This window comes from Tamandua tetradactyla, chromosome 2, assembly GCF_023851605.1.
Source record: "Tamandua tetradactyla isolate mTamTet1 chromosome 2, mTamTet1.pri, whole genome shotgun sequence".
NCBI classification, from domain to species: Eukaryota; Metazoa; Chordata; class Mammalia; order Pilosa; family Myrmecophagidae; genus Tamandua; species Tamandua tetradactyla.
The window spans coordinates 158,098,414-158,117,763 of NC_135328.1; the positions used below are offsets into that span (position 1 = coordinate 158,098,414).

Genomic DNA, 19,350 nt, shown 5'->3' on the forward strand with positions numbered 1-19,350 from the left:
AATGACAAAAGAATACATTAGTATATACAACTGTTTTCCTTGAATTGATTTAAGATTATAGCAAGCAAAGTCAATTAAAACAGCTATACTTCATTGATATAATTTAGTGCTTTAAAAAAAAAGTTAAGATGGATTACATTTTATCATTCCATATTTCCTAAATCCAAAGCTCTTTAAAAAGCTGCAAAATGATTTATTAGTTTCATAGTCAGCCTAAATTCACTAATATTTCTTTCTGTAAAGCCATATCTATGAGATGAGACAAACCGAATTTCTTTCTTCCAGTGTCAATCATAAGCATATTTACTAGGCTATGCAGAATTCCAGACAGGCTGTGAATAATTAAAGAAAAAATGGAAATTATGCTAATAGAACTAACTTTCTATTTTTTTAAACCATTTTTTCAAAAATATTTACTGATACAACAATGTACAAGCACATACATTCTTAACATACAAATATTTCATACATGGTATACAATCAATGGCTCACAATATCACCACATAGTTGTATATTCTTCACCATGATCAATTTTTAGAACATCTGCATCACTCCAGAAAAAGAAATAAAAAGAAAAAAAGAAAAAACTCATACATACCATATCCCTTACCTCTCCTCTCACTGACCACAAGTATTTCCATCTATCCAATACATGTATTTTTTAACATTTGTTCCCCCAATTATCTATTTATTTTTAGTTCACATTTTTTACTCATCTGTCCATACCATAGATAAAAGGAGCATCAGACACAAGGTTTTCACAATCACACAGTCATACTGCGAAAGCTATATCATTATACAATCATCTTCAAGAAACATGGCTATTGGAACACAGCTCTACAGTTTCAGGCACTTCCTCCTAGCCTAATACATCTTAAACTAAAAAGGGGATATCTATATAATGCATAAGAATAACCTCCAGGACAACCTCTCAACTCTGTTTGGAATCAATCTCTCAGCCATTGATATTTTATTTTGTCTCATTTCTCCCTTTCCCCTTTTGGTCAAGAAGGCTTTCTCAATCCCATGATATTGAGTCCCAGCTCATTCTAGGATTTCTGTCCCATGCTGCCAGGGAGGTTTACACCCCTGGGAGTCATGTCCCATGTAGAGAGGGGGAGGGCAGTGAGTTTGCTTGCCGTGTTGGCTGAGAGAGAGATAGACCACATCTGAGCAACAAGAGAGATTCTCTGGGGGTGACTCTTAGGCCTAATACAACCTTTCTATTCTTGATGAGGCCTGCTCCCTCTCACTTATATTCAAAAAAGTACAACTTCTAAGAAAAAAATGAAGGCTCTCGCTTCTATAAAGACATTCCACAAGATTAAGCCTGGTTTGTCAAGGAAAGGAATAAATATCTTGCAACCAAAGTACACTTGAGCCCTCATTACCTCTTCCCAGACCACAGCAGAGGCTTCCTAATTGGGTTTTCCTCTTTAAGAACATGTTTGAGTTCCTAATAGACTCATCTATCAGAAGTAAGGCCTTGATCAGACTATTGTTACTATTCAATAAATCTTCAACAACACCAAGTGCCTAAAGAATGAAATGCAAACATTCTGAGATTTAAATTCAAGTCTCTCATTTGACTTTAATTTATTTTTCAAACTTCATCTTCTATTACTGCCTTTCACACATCTTTATACTTTTCTCTCCATTCCATATCCTGAGATGTCTTACCTCTGTTTTTGCTTTCCTATTCCTACATCCTTATTTTAAGCATATTCATATTTTAAAATCCTATCTAACTACTGTCATGATAGCCGTAATGGTTTTCTTCTATGATCTGGGGAATAATCTTTGAACTTCTCCTGAAGCTTTACCTTATTTCTTAGGGCATCCTGTATTTTTGAATATATGTCTTATTTCCTCTATAAGATTACAAGTTCTTTGAGGGTGAGATTACATGTGATTAATCTTTACATGTTCTACAAAGTAGATATTTGCTAAATAGCAAGCAGAATGAATTGAATCAATAAGAACTAAGTTTTCAACATTGAAATGAAGCATCAATGATACAGCTGAGAGGCCAAAATATGACTCCTGTAATTCATTTATTCAAAAGATATTTATTAAATAAGTGCTATGTGCTAGGTATGGGTGATTCAATGGGCAAGAAGACTTGGCCCTCAAGAGGCATATATTTAAAAAAATTTTTTTTATTAATAAAATCAATCAACATACAATACGAACATACAAGTATGAACATTCCATACTTGGTATGCAATCAGTGGCTCACAATATCATCACATAGTTGTATATTCATCACTATGATCATTTCTCAGAACACTTACATCACTCCAGAAAAAGAAATAAAAAGAAAAAAGAAAAAACTCATACATACCATAAACTCACCCCTTCCTCTCATTGACCACTAATATTTCCCTCTATCCAATTTATTTTAACATTTGTTCCTCCTATTATTTATTTATTTTAATCCATATTTTTTACTCATCTGTCCATACTGTAGATAAAAGGAGCATCAGAACAAAGTTTTCATAATCACACAGTCACTTGCAAAAGCTATATCATTATACATTCATCTTCAGGAAACATGGCTACTGGAAGACAGCTCTAAAGTTTCACACACTTCTCTCTAGCCTCTTTAATATACTTTAAACTAAAAAGGGGTTATCTATATAATGCATAAGAATAACCTGCAGGATAACCTCTCAACATTATTTGAAACTCTCAGCCACTGACCCTTTATTTTGTCTCATTCCTCTCTTCCACCTTTCAATTGAAAAGGTTTTCTCAATCCCTTATACTGAGTCCCAGCTTGTTCTAGGATTTCTGTCCCATGCTGCCAGGGAGGTTTACACCCCTGGGAGTCATGACCCATGTAGAGAGGGGGAGGGCAGTGAGCTTGCTTGCCATGTTGGCTGAGAGACAGGACACATCTGAGCAACAAAAGAGGTCCTCTGGGGGTGACTCTTAGGCCTAATTTTAAGTAGGTTTAGCCTATTCTTTGCAGGGATATGTTTCATTTAAACAAACCCCAAGATTGAGGGTTCGGCCTATTGATTTTCTTGTCCTCACTGATAAGTATACAATTTAGCGTGGTGATTACAGTTACATGAAGATAAGGAACCCTAGTTGTTAAATCCATTTAGAAATGGTCCCTCTTTTTCTATAGGGCTCAGGTGACACTACCCAAAGGACAGGATAATTTTGACTTTAAAAAATGAATTGTAAAAGGAAAAAAAGGAACTGTGAGTATTTAACTTGAAAGGAAGAAAAATTATCGAAGGGAACAATATGGGGTGAAGTTGGTCATAATAGTATCTCACATTTGAGCATTTACAATGTGCTTCTTATTCTATATACACTCTTTTACTTGTTTTGAGTCAGAGAAAACTTCTTGTAGGCGCCAAAGCAATCTTTCAAAGAATTTGTGGCTGTGATTAATAAAGAGGAAATGGGAAAGTAGCCCAGTTAGAAGAAACAATAGGCGTACAGACATAAAGGTAGGACAGAACAAGACATGTGGAGAAAAATTAACAGATATATGTGGAGTGTCTCACATCTCTTACGCATTAATGAGAAAAGAAGGTTGTTAAGAATGGTCGTGGATGTAAATACAAACTCTTAATTCCAACCTCAGAAATGAAGATTCAGATTGATGAGCAAAAGGGAGGTATTGAAGGTTTTTTAGGAGAGGACAAATACATTAGAAGTAGTAAGAAAGAGGAATTCTGTATTGTATGTAATTGCTGAAAAATGGCAGACGCTGGAGGCTGGGAGTTTGGCAAGAGGGTTGCAATAACATAAATATAATCACAACTAAAATGAGTTCTTACTGTGTGCCAGGAAGAGTGCTAAGCATTTTATAAACGTTATTTAATTCTTCCAACTAAACCATCTCAAGCCCATTAAACATGAGGAAATGGATTCTTATAGAGCTTAAGTGGCTGAAGTTCACTCTGCTGGTAAATTGCAGGACAAAGATTTGGTCTCAAATCAGTCCAACTTCCAAGGCTATGTTTTAATCATTGTGTTGTATAACAGCTCCATCGGTGTTATAATTACCAAGGGTATGGCAATAAAAATGTTAATAATCTCTTATAAATGTATAAAGCTGCATGGGTTATAAAGTACATTTACCAACATTTAGTACTTGATCCTCATAATTACCCACTGACACAGGCAGAGGAGAATATTAAACTGGCTTTACAGGAAAAGACAGACATTGAGGGATTATCTGGTTTCATCAAGGTCATATGTCCAACAGGTAATTAGTAGAGCTGAAACAAGAATCCATGTCTCCAGACTTCTTGCTCAATGTTCTATTAGCATTCTTGTTCACTCTCACAGTACATAACTGCATGCAGCAATTTTATTCTCTGTTATATCAACTGGTATCTACAAGAATGCTTGACACGTAATAAGAGCTCAATAAATTATTTGCTCAAATAAAAGAATGAATATAAGAGATTATTATTATATAATAAAAGCGCTATTCAATTATGCTCAATTATTATTAGGTTTAATTTAACAATGATCTCGTTGTATTTCATCTATTTGGTTATTATTTAAATGAGTAAGCTCTCTCGGCAATATGCTGGCCATGAGTTATACTTAAGCATTCACAAGGAAACAGCTGAGGGAGGGAACACACAGGCAAATAGAAACGGATGAAGAAGTGGTCAGGAGAATCAGAACATCCTTGTATACGTCATAAACCTCACCCACAGGAGGGTTATCACTCATCATCTGGGGTTATTACTAGAGGTCAATAGTCCAGAGAAGGAAATAAAAAGCTCTCTCTAGAATATAATTCAAATTGTGATGGTACAATAGAAACATCACACAGCAAAGCCTTTTAGAGGAAAGGATTTATTATTTGTTTATAAATTTAAATGCAAATATGGCACAATAAAACTTAATTTAAATATTGTGATAAGGTCCTTGAAACTTATGACTAGCATTATTTATACCTTATATATATTACTAGTCTGCTTTATTGAAAAATAAAATCAATCTCCTAAATTTTCAGAATACAGTGAAGTTATTTTGAACAACATAAAGTTATTTTTCTGGCATTACAATTCTTAAAACTTAATGTTTAAGTAAAGTTTATCTTTTTTTTTTTTACAGGTGACTGAAAATGACTAGAACTGTTTTATAGTTAGCACAATTAAAAAATGAAAGCAATAGATAATATTGTATAATATACTTAAAATTGAGTATGGAATATACATAAGTATTTGAATAAACATAATAGTTTGCATTTATTGAGCACTTATTTTGTGCCGCGTGCTGGGCTAAGTGGTTTATATACATTACTTCCCCTACTCTTTTTTTTTTTATTTTTGCATGGGCAGGCACCGGGAATCAAACCCAGGTCTCCGGCATGGCAGGCAAGAACTCTGCCTGCTGAGCCACCGTGACCACCCTTCCCTTACTCTTTACGACAACTCTATGAAAGTTTACTGGTAACACAACCAGGCACATATGAGGAGGCTGATACTAAACAACATGGGTATGTTATTTAACCTCTAGAGGCCCCAGCCTCCTGTTCTATAGGACGGAAATAAAATATTGTCTCTCAGTCTGGATGTAAGTGGAACATAGTTCAACACACTAAAAGCATCCAAGATAGTGTTTGATACTGTATTCAAATAGACACTGTGCTCAAGCAGAGAAGATACTATTTTAGTAGACACTATATTCAAGCTCTCCCTTATCTTGATAATGCTGCCCTTTCAGAATGAAGCAACAGAAAACAGTTGGCTGGGTACAAAGATATGTAGCTGATATCAGTAGTCATTCCTGACACAAAGAAAACAAACCAAACCAAACTAGCCCAGAAATGGTTCCCTGAAACTTAATAGTGAAGCAAGAGTATGGTTTTATCCATTCTAAGACACAAAAGCTGTATTTCACAGAAGGATTATAATTTAAAGATAGGCTAGTTTTATTGCCCTTTATAAAGGTACTGATCTTTTGCACTGAGAACATATATGTAAAATAAAAGAAAAACTTAATTTCTCAGGGATCCCCCCCCCCCCCCAGGGATATTTTGATGGGTCTATTCACAGTCAACGGTACTACAGAAAAATAATTATTCCAGAATATTGATCCCCCTACCCCCCAAAAGATCTGTATGACATTCTATAAATACAAGAGAAGAATTAGGAATTAAGCATGATTTACTTAGAAGTTACCACATGCCACAACCCTATGAGGTGAGAACCATTGCTATCTCCCTACAGATAAGAAAGAAGTTATTGTAACTACCTAAAGTCACATTTCTAGTCAAGGTTGTGCTAGGATTTGTAGCTTGGCTCTGGAGCCCTTTTTTCAACCATGCTAACTGCCTACCTTAGGTCTTAATTAGAATGAAAATACCCAGTGCGGACAAAGCTGTGGCTAAATGGCTATTGTTGGGAAGTCACTGTCTCCTACTACAATATTTTTAGGTAATAATTGGTCAGTATAGATTAAAATTTTGGATGTGTATAGCTTTTAACATTGTACATTGGAAAATCTATGCTAAAGAAACAAAAGTCTTAGTACTTAATGACTGACCCCCTTATTTTGGTGGTGTTTTACTGGTAAAATACTAAGGATGATCTGACTCTCTGTCAATTAGAAAAAAAATTATGTTAAACCATAACATTAGAACTACATTTTTGGACCTATAGTGGTGGCCATTGGAAAATGTTAAGCAAATGTATTCCAGAAGGATGTATAAATGTCATCTCAAACTTAACCTAGCCAAAACAAAACTCTTAATTTACCCACTTTGTTGAACAATAGCTATTCTTCAACAGGCTGTAGTGACAGCACCACCTAGTTGATCAAGCTAAAAATAGAGATTTATTCGTGATTCTCTATTTCCCCTCAGTGTCCACATTTAATCAACCAAATCTTGACCTCCGAAACATCAAGAATCTGCCTGCTTTTCTTGATTTCTGTTACCAAAACCTCATTCAAGTTACAGTAAGTTCTCACCTGGGTTTCTGCCTTCCTGCAGCTCATTCTCTACCTAGCAGCCTGAGTGAGCCTTTAAAAGTATGTATCAGGCCATCTCACACCCTGTTTAAAACCCTCCGGTTGCTTCTACTGCATATACGATAAAATCCAAACTCTTTACTTGATTTATAAAGCCTCTCTTTCCCTTTTGTCATATATTCCACTACTCTCTCCAGCTCCCACTATGCTCCCAGTCACATTCCTCAAACACACCCAGCCCACTTTCATTTATTAGCTCTTTTTCAGACCCCTCTGCAGGCACTGTGTGTTTATAATTGCATGACTGGCTCCTTCTTATCATTTAGATTTTGTTTAAATTTCACCTTGTCCAAGAGGACAATCTGCTCACCAAGACATGTTACCCTATTTTAATTCTTTGCAAGGCTTTGATCACTATCTGATAATTATTTCTCTCTCTCTTTTCCTTTCTTTTTCTCACATTCTCTCTCTCTTTTGTTTTCTCTTCTTTTCCTTCCTCCCTTCCTCATGTTAGTTAATTTGTTATCTTTCAGGCATTAGAATGTAAGCTAAGCCACAAGAGAGCTTTACCTGTGTTAAGCACCAGCTACATCCTCAATTCACAAAATAGTGCCTGACACATAATAATATTCATTTACTGAATATTTTTGGGATGAATAAGTAGAACGTTTATGTATATTGAATTTTTATTTAAAAAGATACTATTTATATATAATTGTTTATCTTTGTCATAGAAGCAAAGGAAAGCATATGGAACAATACACAACAGTTAACATTAACTTCCTCAGGTAGGTGGGGAAAGAAAATATATTAGCCTTTTCTTCTATTAACATGTACTGTTTAATTAGTTACAATAATTATTTCTTTTGGAATTAAAAAATAATTCAATAAGTAAAGAAAGTGAAGAGAATGTAATATTCCCTCAGCTGGGGAGGCTCATGGATTATGTATCTGTATAGACCTCTATCTATTTCTATGCAGCTTATCTATATGTAGGTATAAAAATATAGAGATAGAAATGAAGAACTCCAGAAACAGACTGATATGACAATAAAATTAGTCTGCTAGTAATTCTTACAATAATAGACAAAAATAATTATTTAAAGTTGATTTGTATTCATAGGTATCAAAATGCTTTGAAACCAGAAATAAAGGGGTACAATCCAGTAATAAAAAAAGAGAATTTTCTTCTTTCATTAGAGATACAACAGTGAACATAACAAAAAATATCATAGAGATTACATTCTAGTAGAAAGAGACAGTAAATAAAGTAAATAGGTAAAATACATTGTATGTTAGACTGTAATAATGGCTATGTAGTAGAAGGGGTATAGGAAGTTCTGGTGTGTGTGAACTGTGAATTTAAAACAGTTTTGTCAGGGAAGTCCTTACTGAGTTGCTGCTTTAAGTAAAGACATGAAGGGAAGAGGCAGCATAGCTTGGGGATATTTCAGTAGAGAGCCTGGCAAGCAGAGGAGATACAAGTACAAGCATCCTGAGGTTAAAGCTTGCCTGGCATGAAAACTTATAAAAAAGTAAACAAAAGGAGCTAGAACAGGAAGAACAAGAGGATGGATAGTGTGAAAAGAGGTTAGAGAAATAACAGGGACAGATAACTGAAGCCTTTGAAGAGTTTTGTAAGGACTTAGATTACTAAAAATAAGATAGCATGAAGTAAATAAAAAAATAAAAAATAAAAAAAGAGAGAGCTTTCTAGAATGTATTTAACACCACTGAATTGTATACTTGAAAGTGACTACAATGGCTAATTTTAGTCTGTATATATGTTACCAGAATAGAAGTGTACGACACAAAGAGTGAACACTGATGTAAGTTATAAACAATAGTTAATAATGTAATTATAATAATAATGTTTCATTGATGGTTACAAAGTTATCATACTAGTGTAATGTGTTAATAATAGGGAAAACTGTGTGTGTATGTGTGTGTGGGTGGTATATGGAAACTGCACTTTTCGCATTTTTTTTGTTAAACCTACAATAGCCTAATAAAACATCTTTTTTTGGGGGGGGGTGCATGGTCTGAGAATTAAACCTGGGTCTCCTGCATGGAAGGCAAGTATTCTATGACCGAACTACCCATGCATCCCTAATAAAACATTTCAAGAAAAAAAAATAATTTTGTGATAAATTAAAAAATACACAAAGCAAAATTATACTTTTAGACTGAAGTGTTCTTAAAGAACTTTGAGAAAGGCAATATTCATATGGTTAAGTTCTAAAATATTTGTTTAATATTGTTTTATATTACTTTATAATCATATCTCAAATACTTTCTATTCTAGTCAGGGAAATTCCTTAGTCAATAAATTCTATGAGGTTGCAAAACCAAATACAGAAAGTCAAAAATATTGAATTTGGTGGGGACAACCAAATCAATAGGCAAAGCCCTCGATTGTGGGGTTTGACCCTATAAAACTTATCCCTGCGAAGAACAGGCTAAGCCTACTTAAAATTAAGCCTAAGAGTCACCCTCAGAGAATCTCTTTTGTTGCTCAGATGTGGCCTCTCTCTCTAAGCCGACAGGGCAAATGAACTCACTGCTCTCCCCCTTTACTTGGGACATGACTCCTAGTGGTGTAAACCTCTCTGGCAATGTGGGACAGAAATCCTGGGATGAGCCAGGACTTGGCATCAAGGGATTGAGAAAACCTTCTTGAGTAAAATGGGGAAGAGAGAAATGAGACAAAATAAAGTGTCAGTGGCTAAGAGATTTCAAACACAGTCTAGAGGTTATCCTGGAAGTATTCTTACGTGTTATATAGATATCCCCTTTTTAGTTTATGGTGTATTAGAGTGGCTGGAGGGAAGTACCTGAAACTGTAGAGCTGTGTCCCAGTAGCCATATTTCTTGAAGATGACTGTATAATGATATAGCTCTTGCAATATGACTGTGTGATTGTGAAAACCTTGTGCCTGATACTCCTTTTATCTAGGATATGGACAGATGAGTAAAAAATATGGACAAAAAAAAAAACAAATAATAGGAGGAATAAAGGTAACATAAATTGAGTAGATTGAAATACTAGTGATCAATGAGAGGGCAGGGTGAGGGGTATGGTATGTATGAGTTTTTTTCTTTTTTATTTCTTTTGCTGGAGTGATGCAAATGTTAAAAAAAATGATCGTGGTGATGAATACACAACGATGTGATGATATTGTGAGCCACTGATTGTATACCATGTATAAAATGTTTGTATGTCAAGAATGTTTGTACATTTGTTGTTTAGGTTTACAATAAAAATATTTAAAAAAAATACTGCATTTGGGGAAAACAATTGTGACAAATCCATGTAATTTAGTAAATGCTAATTAAGAGCCACCTCACCTCAACAGAAGACGGGGAACTTGAAGGTAACGGGAAGGGAGTAACAGCCATCTGATTGACTGCATCTTCATTTCTGTGAAATGTTAAAATAGGCAGAATTAGTATACATTAAATGCTAAGTTTCTGGTTCAAATTAGGATCACTTCCCTAGCTCTCAGTTGAAAATATACACACAGCACTACACAATAAAATATGTACACATATTGGTACTAAGCATACAAAGTTTTAGGAACAAAAAGAGAAATATTACTCAAGGCATATTAAGATACAATTATTACTGACAAAGAATGATGATGCTAAGAGTTAGCCAAATCTCAGTTGTAAGTCAGTTGCTGCAGAGGATAATTTTGGAAAGACATCAACTTTTTCAGCACTGCAGAGTATAAATTTTTCAAGTGGGTGTGTGCAATCTCTAGGTCCCATTACTGTCTAGAGCGTTTGGTTCTTTGAACTGAAAGGCTCTCAGCCTCCTTACGTGACTTCTCATTTTGTTTTGCTAAAGGAAGAATGATAGGATGTATACAAACCCTGCATGGGTGGACACTGTGAGGAGGGGAGATAGATGGGGAGAGCCGAGATCCAGACATACAGTGCTTGGTAGGTTAGGCTAATGCTACTCTTCATCATTCTAATTGGAGCAGAGTGGGTAGGGGCTGAAGCCTGTTCACTGGTGACAGGCAAACAACTCTAAAAACACCAGTTCTGATTATTTGGGCCTATTTTTACCATGTTTCTGGTAACTTTGTGCCCTGCTTCTTTGCCCACTATGCTCTGGGGCCCAGCAAAACTGGCTTTATTTCCATTTCTCAGTGAGCCAACCAGCAATGGCCCCAGGGCCTTCTCTCACCCTTTCCTTGTCTACTCTGTATACTTGCTGCCCAAATCCTTTGCCTGATTTGCTCGGATTTCTTCTTCATAGCTTACCAATAAATGCTATTCCTTGAAACAAGCCTTAGAGGACATCCATTACAAGCTTATAGCATCCTATACAACGATCACTTTTGTACACCACTGTTTCTTTCATAACTGACCTAACTGATTCTGTATGAGCATTTACTTCTAATCTATACTACACCTCCCACCCCAACCAGCCCAACATTATACGCATTCCTAGGGCAGGGACTCATTTCTTTCCCACTCTCTATTATGTACCTCAGGGTTAAAAAAAAGTTCTTGGAAAATAGTTTGCACTTTACATAGTTATTGAAAAAAATGAATGAATGAGGGGGAAATGTAATGATCACTTACTTCAATGAAGAGACAGAAAGATAAGAATTTCAGCCCCAGCCCTGCCAATGCTCAAAGGGGTGGGACTTTGGTGAAATCATTTCTAATGATCAGTTTCCTGATCTCTTAAATAAGTAGGCTGAACTATATCAACCCTAAGTGGTATAAATTCTTTGTGGAATGAAGCAGAGTATAAAGAGGTAGATGGACAAACATTTTTTCAGAGCTAAATTTTAGGTATCATTTTTTGCTCTAACTTTCTCAGATTCTAGCATTATCTAGTACACAGACTAAATCAAAGCAATTGGGAGAAAAACTAAAACTATAAAGTGACATAGAGCATGAAGAATATATCTATTTATTTTTGACAGGATTACAGATTCTCTGAGCATGCACCATTATGTTAAGAGATTGCTATTGTATTTCAGAGAATACAATCCAGTCCTCAGCAATTTGCTCAGATATAGGAAAAGTAATCAGTTACTCCTGGGTAAGTAATAGCATTTTCCCAGTGGTAATTCCCCTTTCCATTCAGTAACCCCACCAAATAACACAATAGAGCTCTCTTCTAGCTTAGAGCTGAAAGCCAATGGGATATGTCTGCCCCACATTCATAACTCACAGGGAAGAGGATTCGGCAGTAATTAAGCAGATGGCTTTTCATATCTCTTTCAAAGGTTACTAGCGTTAAAAATAAGGCTGCACATAAATTTAATTGAGAGATCATGATTAAATGGTCTAAGTTAGCTCCAAGTGGCCAAGTTATCCCTCTAGAACTTAACGATTTCCCCCAAATTAGTATGACTTTAATGGCTTTTAAGGTCATTTTAAAAATTCATATAATGGAAAACCTACAATTACCCTCAATAGAGAGGAGAAAGCTGCTAAAAGAAGCTACAGTTCATAATCCTTTATAATCCATTTAAAAGTAAGTGTTCACACACCTCAGCATAGAGCCAGTGGAGAGCTGACATGGTAGCAATTTTTAAAAAGAAGGAGGAAGGAGGAAACAAAAAAAGAGAAGGCATTTACACTTCAAACAAGTAGTTAGCCTGGATGACTTCTGGAGACCCTCATATTCTATGATTCTTGCATCATGTATGAGGATGAAGAAGAAAGAAAACAAATGTTTCCTATTTTATTAATCCAATTTAAGTTTCTCACACCTGGTGCCCCATACAATATACAATCAGGCATAATAACTGTTGATGTTTCTTTAATTATTTTAAGGAGTAGTTGGCAGAGAGTTGATTGAGCTCTACTATGGAAAAAAGAATAGTTTTTTTCAGGGTACATCACCCTGTGTGTGCATGTCCTTAATGCTGGACTTGCCATGCTCTATTAAAATTATTTGTGCTGTTCTTTCCCCTCTTCAAACATAGGCAGGAATCTTAATTTTCTTTGTATCTCCAGTGGGTAACAGAGGACCTGACAGAGAGTAAATGTATTATAAATGCTTGTCGAATGAAAGTGATCTTAACCAAGCAGGGAAAAGATACCAAAACAGAATTATGAACACTATGCTCTGTGCTTTCCAAGCTGCTTCAAGAAGTTAATGACATTGTGCTGCAAAGATGTGTGCCTGTAGTTAACCTGCTATTAGTATTTACTGCATATAATGGACTTTCCTTGGGGTACCTGACTAACACATAGTGGGTTCTTAGATGAACCATTAAAGCAATATCTATACTAGTTAACACTCCCAGTTCTATCCCAATCTAACTGCATTTAGGTGTCAAACATCTGTCTCAGTTTGGGCCAATAAGATTCTTTCTCCCAGGAACTCAAAATTTAGAACAGACACAAGAAGATCAGAAATAAAACACTAACAAAGGAAAATGCCCAAGGCTAAACAGGGGTTCAGGACTCTATTCTGCTGACTTCCTTAGAGTCACCTTGGGTCTTTCCCTTATAAGTCTTAATTGCATGGATTCTACTAAGAGAACAAGAGACATCCTTGAATTCTTACAATACATTGTCCTCTTAACAAATTGGCTAGAGTTTAATTGATTGAAGCACGACACTTAGCTCTGATTTTATTTTAAATATATACATCTGCTTTTTAAACAAATATTTATATAATGGATATAAAACTAAATAAAACATTGTTTCTGTCTGTGCTGGTTTTAAAGGATTTATGTACCCTAGAAAAATCATGTTTTAATCCTAATCAATCTTGTGGGAGCAACCGTTTTTTTCTAATGAGTATGCAGTACCATAGGTTGGACACTTGATTACAGGTTATTTTCACGGAGATGTGACCCACCCAATTGTGGGTATTAACGTTTTTTGTCTTTTCTTTCTTTTTTTTTTGCATGGGTAGGCTCCGGGAATTGAACCTGGGTCTCTGGCATGGCAGGTAAGAATTCTGCCACTGAGCCACTGTTGCCCACCTGGGTATTAACTTTTGAATAGAGGGAGATGTGATGCCGTCCATTCCAGGAGGGTCTTGATTAGTTTACTGGAATCCTTTAAAAGAGGAAGCATTTTGGAGAGAGTCTCTCTTGAGAATAATGAGAGCAGCAGAGACATGAGAACTACAGAGTCCACCAGCCAGCGACTTTAGGAGATGAAGGAGAATGCTCCTGAGGGAGCTTCATGAAGCAAAAGGCCTGGAGAGGAAGTTAGAAGATATTGTCATGTACCTTTCCAGTTGAGAGAGAAACCCTGAACTTCATTGGTCTTTCTTGAGTGAAGGTAACCTCCTTAATTTGGACATTTTTATAGACTTGTTTTAATTGGGACACTTTCTCAGCCTTAGAATGGTAAATTTGTAATTTATTAAATTCCCTTTTTTGGAAGACATTCTGTTTCTGGTATACTGCATTCCAGCAGCTAGCAAACTAGAACGCTGTCATTGAGGATATTACTAACCAGTGAGCATTACAGTTAAGTACAGCAACAATTACAATAGTGGAATTACTAACGAGGGACTGTCAGTATAATCGCAAACTCTAGCTATGAATAATAGAGCAAAATGTTATTAGGAAAACTCCCAAACCAGTTTCTTGTTTGTTGAGGATATTTATGGCAACCACACACTCTGGATCCTGATTTCAAATCTATTTGGTTATTAAAATACGTTCATATTGGTAAAAATAATGCTACCTGTGTTAGGCAGACTTCAAAGATGGCTGCCAAGAATTCTGTCTCCTAGTTGGCACATTTAGTATAATACCCTGGTCAGTGAATCTGATGGATTTCACTTCTGTGATTAGATTATGTCATAAAGGCACAGCTGACTTTTAAGAGAAAGGGAGATTATCAGGTGGGCCAGGGCTAAGAATTCTGCCACTGAGCCACTGTGAACCCTTTAAATCTGGGCCTAGGTTTCAAAGACAGGCAGTCAGAGATTAGAAGAACCATCGCTGGTTTCAAGATGGAGGCTACATGGCAAGGAATGTGGGTGGCCTCTAGGAGGTGACAGAGCCCTTTGCTGAGAGTCATCCAGGAATGGGGATTTTAGTCCTAGAGCTTCAAAGAAATGAATTCTGAAAATAACAAGGATAAGCCTAGAAATGAATTTTTTCCCCAAGGCCTCCAGGTGAGACTCAGTCTGGCCAATAACTTGATTTAAGCTTTGTGGAATCCTGGGGGGAGAACAAGTCACACTGTGCTAGCTTTTTGACCTACAGAGCTGTGAGCTACTAAGTGGGTATTGTTTTAAGCCATTAAGTGTGTGCTGATTTGTTACACAGCAAGATAAATTGTAAAACAAAACTTTTTTGGATTTGGAAAACATGGTAACCATAAGTGTAACATTTAAGTGTTTACCATTTCCTTTGTTCTAAGTGCTTTTTTTAATATCAACTCATTTAATCTTTATAACAATTCTACATGGTAGCTACAATTATTTACTTCATTTTACACAGAGGCTTTTGGGGATTGAATCATGTCCCCTACAAAAAGCATGCTAAGGTCCCAATCCCTGGTCCTATGGGTGTGAACCCACTTATAAACAGGACCTTGTAGGATATTATTAAAATGCACCCAAATTGAATGAGGGTGGACCTTAATCCAATATGGCTGAGGTCCTTATAGGCAAAAGAAATTCAATATAGAAAGAGAGGAGCCACGGGGAACAGCCAGAGGCTGGAAGTATTGGGACCTCAAGAAGAATACGCTGCCATGGGCATTGGCACTGTAATGGGAAAGCCATGGACCAAGGATCACCAGCAGCCAGCTCCAGGACATCACAGTCTTCAGGAAGAAGGCACTGCCTTACTGACGCTTCAATTTTGGACTTCAACTAGCCTCAAAATCATGGGCCAAAAAATTCCTGTAATGTAAGCCAACCCACTGTATGGTATTTGTTTTAACTGCTGGGAAATGAAAACAGAGGCTAAGCTATAAAAGTCAATAAAACTAATAAGGAGCAGAGCTTAAATTCAAACCTGAAAGTCTAGTTTTAAAAGTTACTCTCTTAACCACTATGCTACAGATTTTCCCATTTGACTAGCCTGTCACAGAGCCACAAATGTCTTCTTCTCCCAAATGTCTAAGCTATTCCCATTTCCTTAAGGAAAAGTTCTATTAGGTCACAGTTTACTCTTTAAGCTGTTTCATAATTTTCCTTAGGGTAAAGAGCATGCAAAGCTTTACCTTTGCTCACTCTACCAACTGCAATTTCTCTAAATTTCATAGTTGAATACCATATTCCCCACTAGCCATCCCTTATGTGGATATAATGATTTAAAATAGTCATTCTGTTTGATAGCAGATGTAAAATGGTAAACAGTAAACTTGAGTGTAATTCCCTCAATACCATTCAGTGATAGTGATTAGGGCTGTTCATAAATCTTCCAACTTTTAATTTTCTTCCCTTTGAAGTTGAGCTAGTATTTGATTAGCTGCCTTTACTTTCTCTGCCCTGGGGATCATGGAAATGCATCCTGAGATGGAATCTCTATAGACTAGGTCCTGAATGATCACATAGAAACAAGAGTATCCAAGGCTGAGCCTTGATAGATAATGTAGTATGACAAAGAAGTAAACCTTTGTTTTAAACCAGTGAGAGTTGGGGCTGTTCGTTACTGATGCATAACTGAGTTTATCCTGACTGACAATATTCTAAACAAGTCTATCCTATAAATTTTTTTTAAAACTGCGTTACAGTCTCTTTATTCTTTTGGTAAGCTCTTCAAGAGTTAATTACTTCCATTTGTAGACGATGAAATGTATAAAGATCCACTTCTAATGTTGGCACTGCTCTGAAGATGCTCCTCCCTTCAACTCAGAATTAAAACTTTTGGTTCTTGTTTTATATTCCAGTCCCTTAAGTAGGTTAACTGTGGATGTTACCTGAAGATAGTCATAAGCTACATAGCAGTTATCTACAAACAGGCTCTAGCTTCTCCAGAAACACTACAAGATGAATTTAGTTTAAATATATTAAACTAAGGCATTCTCTCAAATGAGTTTAAATGTACTTTTATTTTTAGACAACCTATATGACCTACATGTTTCTCTTAAAAACAATGTCTCTGCTCTAAATAAAGATCAAAATAAATGAAGAGTTCCAGATGGCATCAGTCCATCTATTTAAGTCTTGGTATTGTGTGGATGAAATCAGCAGCCAGTTATAATAACAGGCGATAGATACAAGTAAATGCCAAGTTTGTTAAGATTTCTCCATGTCTAAACCATCTTAAAGAAAATCATATATGGGGTCACAGTATCTTCACAGGAGATGCAAACATACCAATACGGAACTGGTAGTTTTTGAAATTAGCAAGGATGTGCTTGATTTGTTCTGCAGCTCCCAACATAGGTTTTACTCTTTCTTCTCTCTGTTCAACTTTGCCTTTAATTGATTTCATATCATCTTTGATGCACTTGCTGTAGGCTTCTTTTGTGATGGTTCATGACAATATCAACACCAGTGACAACTGTGCTTTTGGTACCTTCACCCTCAAGGCCTTCAGTGGAGGCATTTCTACCAATGAGTGCATCATCAATGCCACCCTCTGTCTTACTGACTAATTTCCCCTCCACCTCCAGGCATAGCCCATCTGTGATCTCCCAAATCTTGTAAATGTCAAAGAACATCTTATCTTGGCTGATAAGGTCCTGGTAGATTATCATGATGGTGGCTGGAGGGAGACAGTGGTGGTGGCGGCTGACATGCAGGAGCTGGGAGCTCAGAATGAGCTTGGAGCAAGTTTGCAGTGACTGTGGAGTGGCCGGGCAGCACTGGCAGGGGCGGGGAGGGAGGGAGTGGGTAGAAAAGCATTTATCCCATAATAATTATTTTTAAGCCATGCTGTTATGGATTGAATCATGTCCCTACAAAGGTATGTTCAAGTCTTAACCCCCAACCCTATGGATGTGATCTCATTTGTAAATAGGGACTTCAAAGATCCTTTTAGTTAAGATGAGGCCAAACTGAATCAGGGTGTGCCTTAATCCAATATGACTGGAGTCCTTATGAGTATAGGCAATTTAGACATAATAGGAGACAGAAGGAGACAAATGGCCATGTGATGGAGGCAAAGATTGAGTATGGATAGCTGTCAATACACCACCAGAGTGCTCTAGACTTCAGAGAAAGCATGATCCTGCCAACACCTTGATTTCAAATTTCCAGCTTTCAAAACTGTGAGAAGTAGTACCCTATGGTATTTGTTATAGCAGCCCTGGCAGAATAAGACACATACTTATACCCAATTCATAACTTGGCTTTTGTTTATAATATTAAAAATGTAGAAACAACCCAAATGTCCATCTATAGGAGAATGGATCCACAAATTGTGATATAGTTTTACAACAGAATATTATTTGCTAATTAAAGTATTGATACATATATATATATATAAAACAGCATACATGAACCTCAAAACCATTAGGTTGAATGAAGGTTAGACACAAAATATACACAGTTTGATTCCATTTATGTGAAGTTCAAGAACAGGCAAAACTAATCTATGGTGACAGAAATCAGGAAATGGTTGGCTCTGGAGGAAGGAAGGATTGACTAGAAAGGGGCACCAACAAACTTTCTGGAGTGAATGAAGTCTGTATTTTTGTTCCAATTGGTGCTTACATAGGTTTATGCAATTACCAAAACTCAGCAAACTGAGTATAATGTCTATCGCATTGAATATAAACTACATACCAGTTAAAAATTTCATGATTATAGGTAATGTAATAGCTATGCTATCCTGGAAAGAAATCTAAATCTGGCCAAACCTAGGTAAAAGTACAAATTCTATCACTGACAACATGTAAAGAATATACTAAATAACATTTTAAAGTCTTGGATTCTCTATCTATAAATATGGGATAATGTCTTTCTCCTAAGACAATAGTGAGTTAATGCAAATATCACAGCTCTAAAGCTAAATAACAATAGTTAACATGTACTGTTTTATAGTTTTATGAAGTGAGTCTCAGATGCTTAAATTTCCAGGTACTAAGTCTTCACTGTTTTTTAGTTCATTCAGCCATCAACCCTTATCTTGATAAAATCATCTAAATCTAAAGACTTCATCTTTTCTTCTCTTTTTTTCTAATTCTATGGCCCCAATTCAAATGCAGGTATTTCCACGTAGCCTGGACCATGGCAACAGTGTTTCTACTGGTTTCCTTGTTTCTGCTTTCTCTGTCTCAATGGAATTTATGCCTCTTCTGCAACCAAACCTGGAAATGGAATCTGAACAACCCATATCAGAGAATTTCCTCTATTGCTGCTTGTATTGTTTGAAGTAAAGTAATTTATTTGTATGTCTCAGAAGTTCTGAGAGATGAAGTGATGTCTTATTTAACTCTATGGCATTATAAATAGCATCTAACATATAGTAAGTACTTATTGAATGCTAG

At 36.2% G+C, this 19,350-nt stretch overlaps 1 protein-coding gene across 4 annotated transcripts in view; it reads right to left on the reverse strand.

Moving 5' to 3' along the window:
- PATJ (PATJ crumbs cell polarity complex component) overlaps positions 1 to 19,350 on the reverse strand; it is a 473,288-nt gene that overhangs the window by 121,919 nt on the left and 332,019 nt on the right. For all 4 annotated transcript variants that reach the window (XM_077149461.1, XM_077149460.1, XM_077149463.1 and 1 more), the window contains one exon: positions 10,306 to 10,378. In XM_077149461.1, the coding sequence (XP_077005576.1) occupies positions 10,306 to 10,378 (73 nt within the window). The remainder of the gene's footprint in view (positions 1 to 10,305; positions 10,379 to 19,350) is intronic.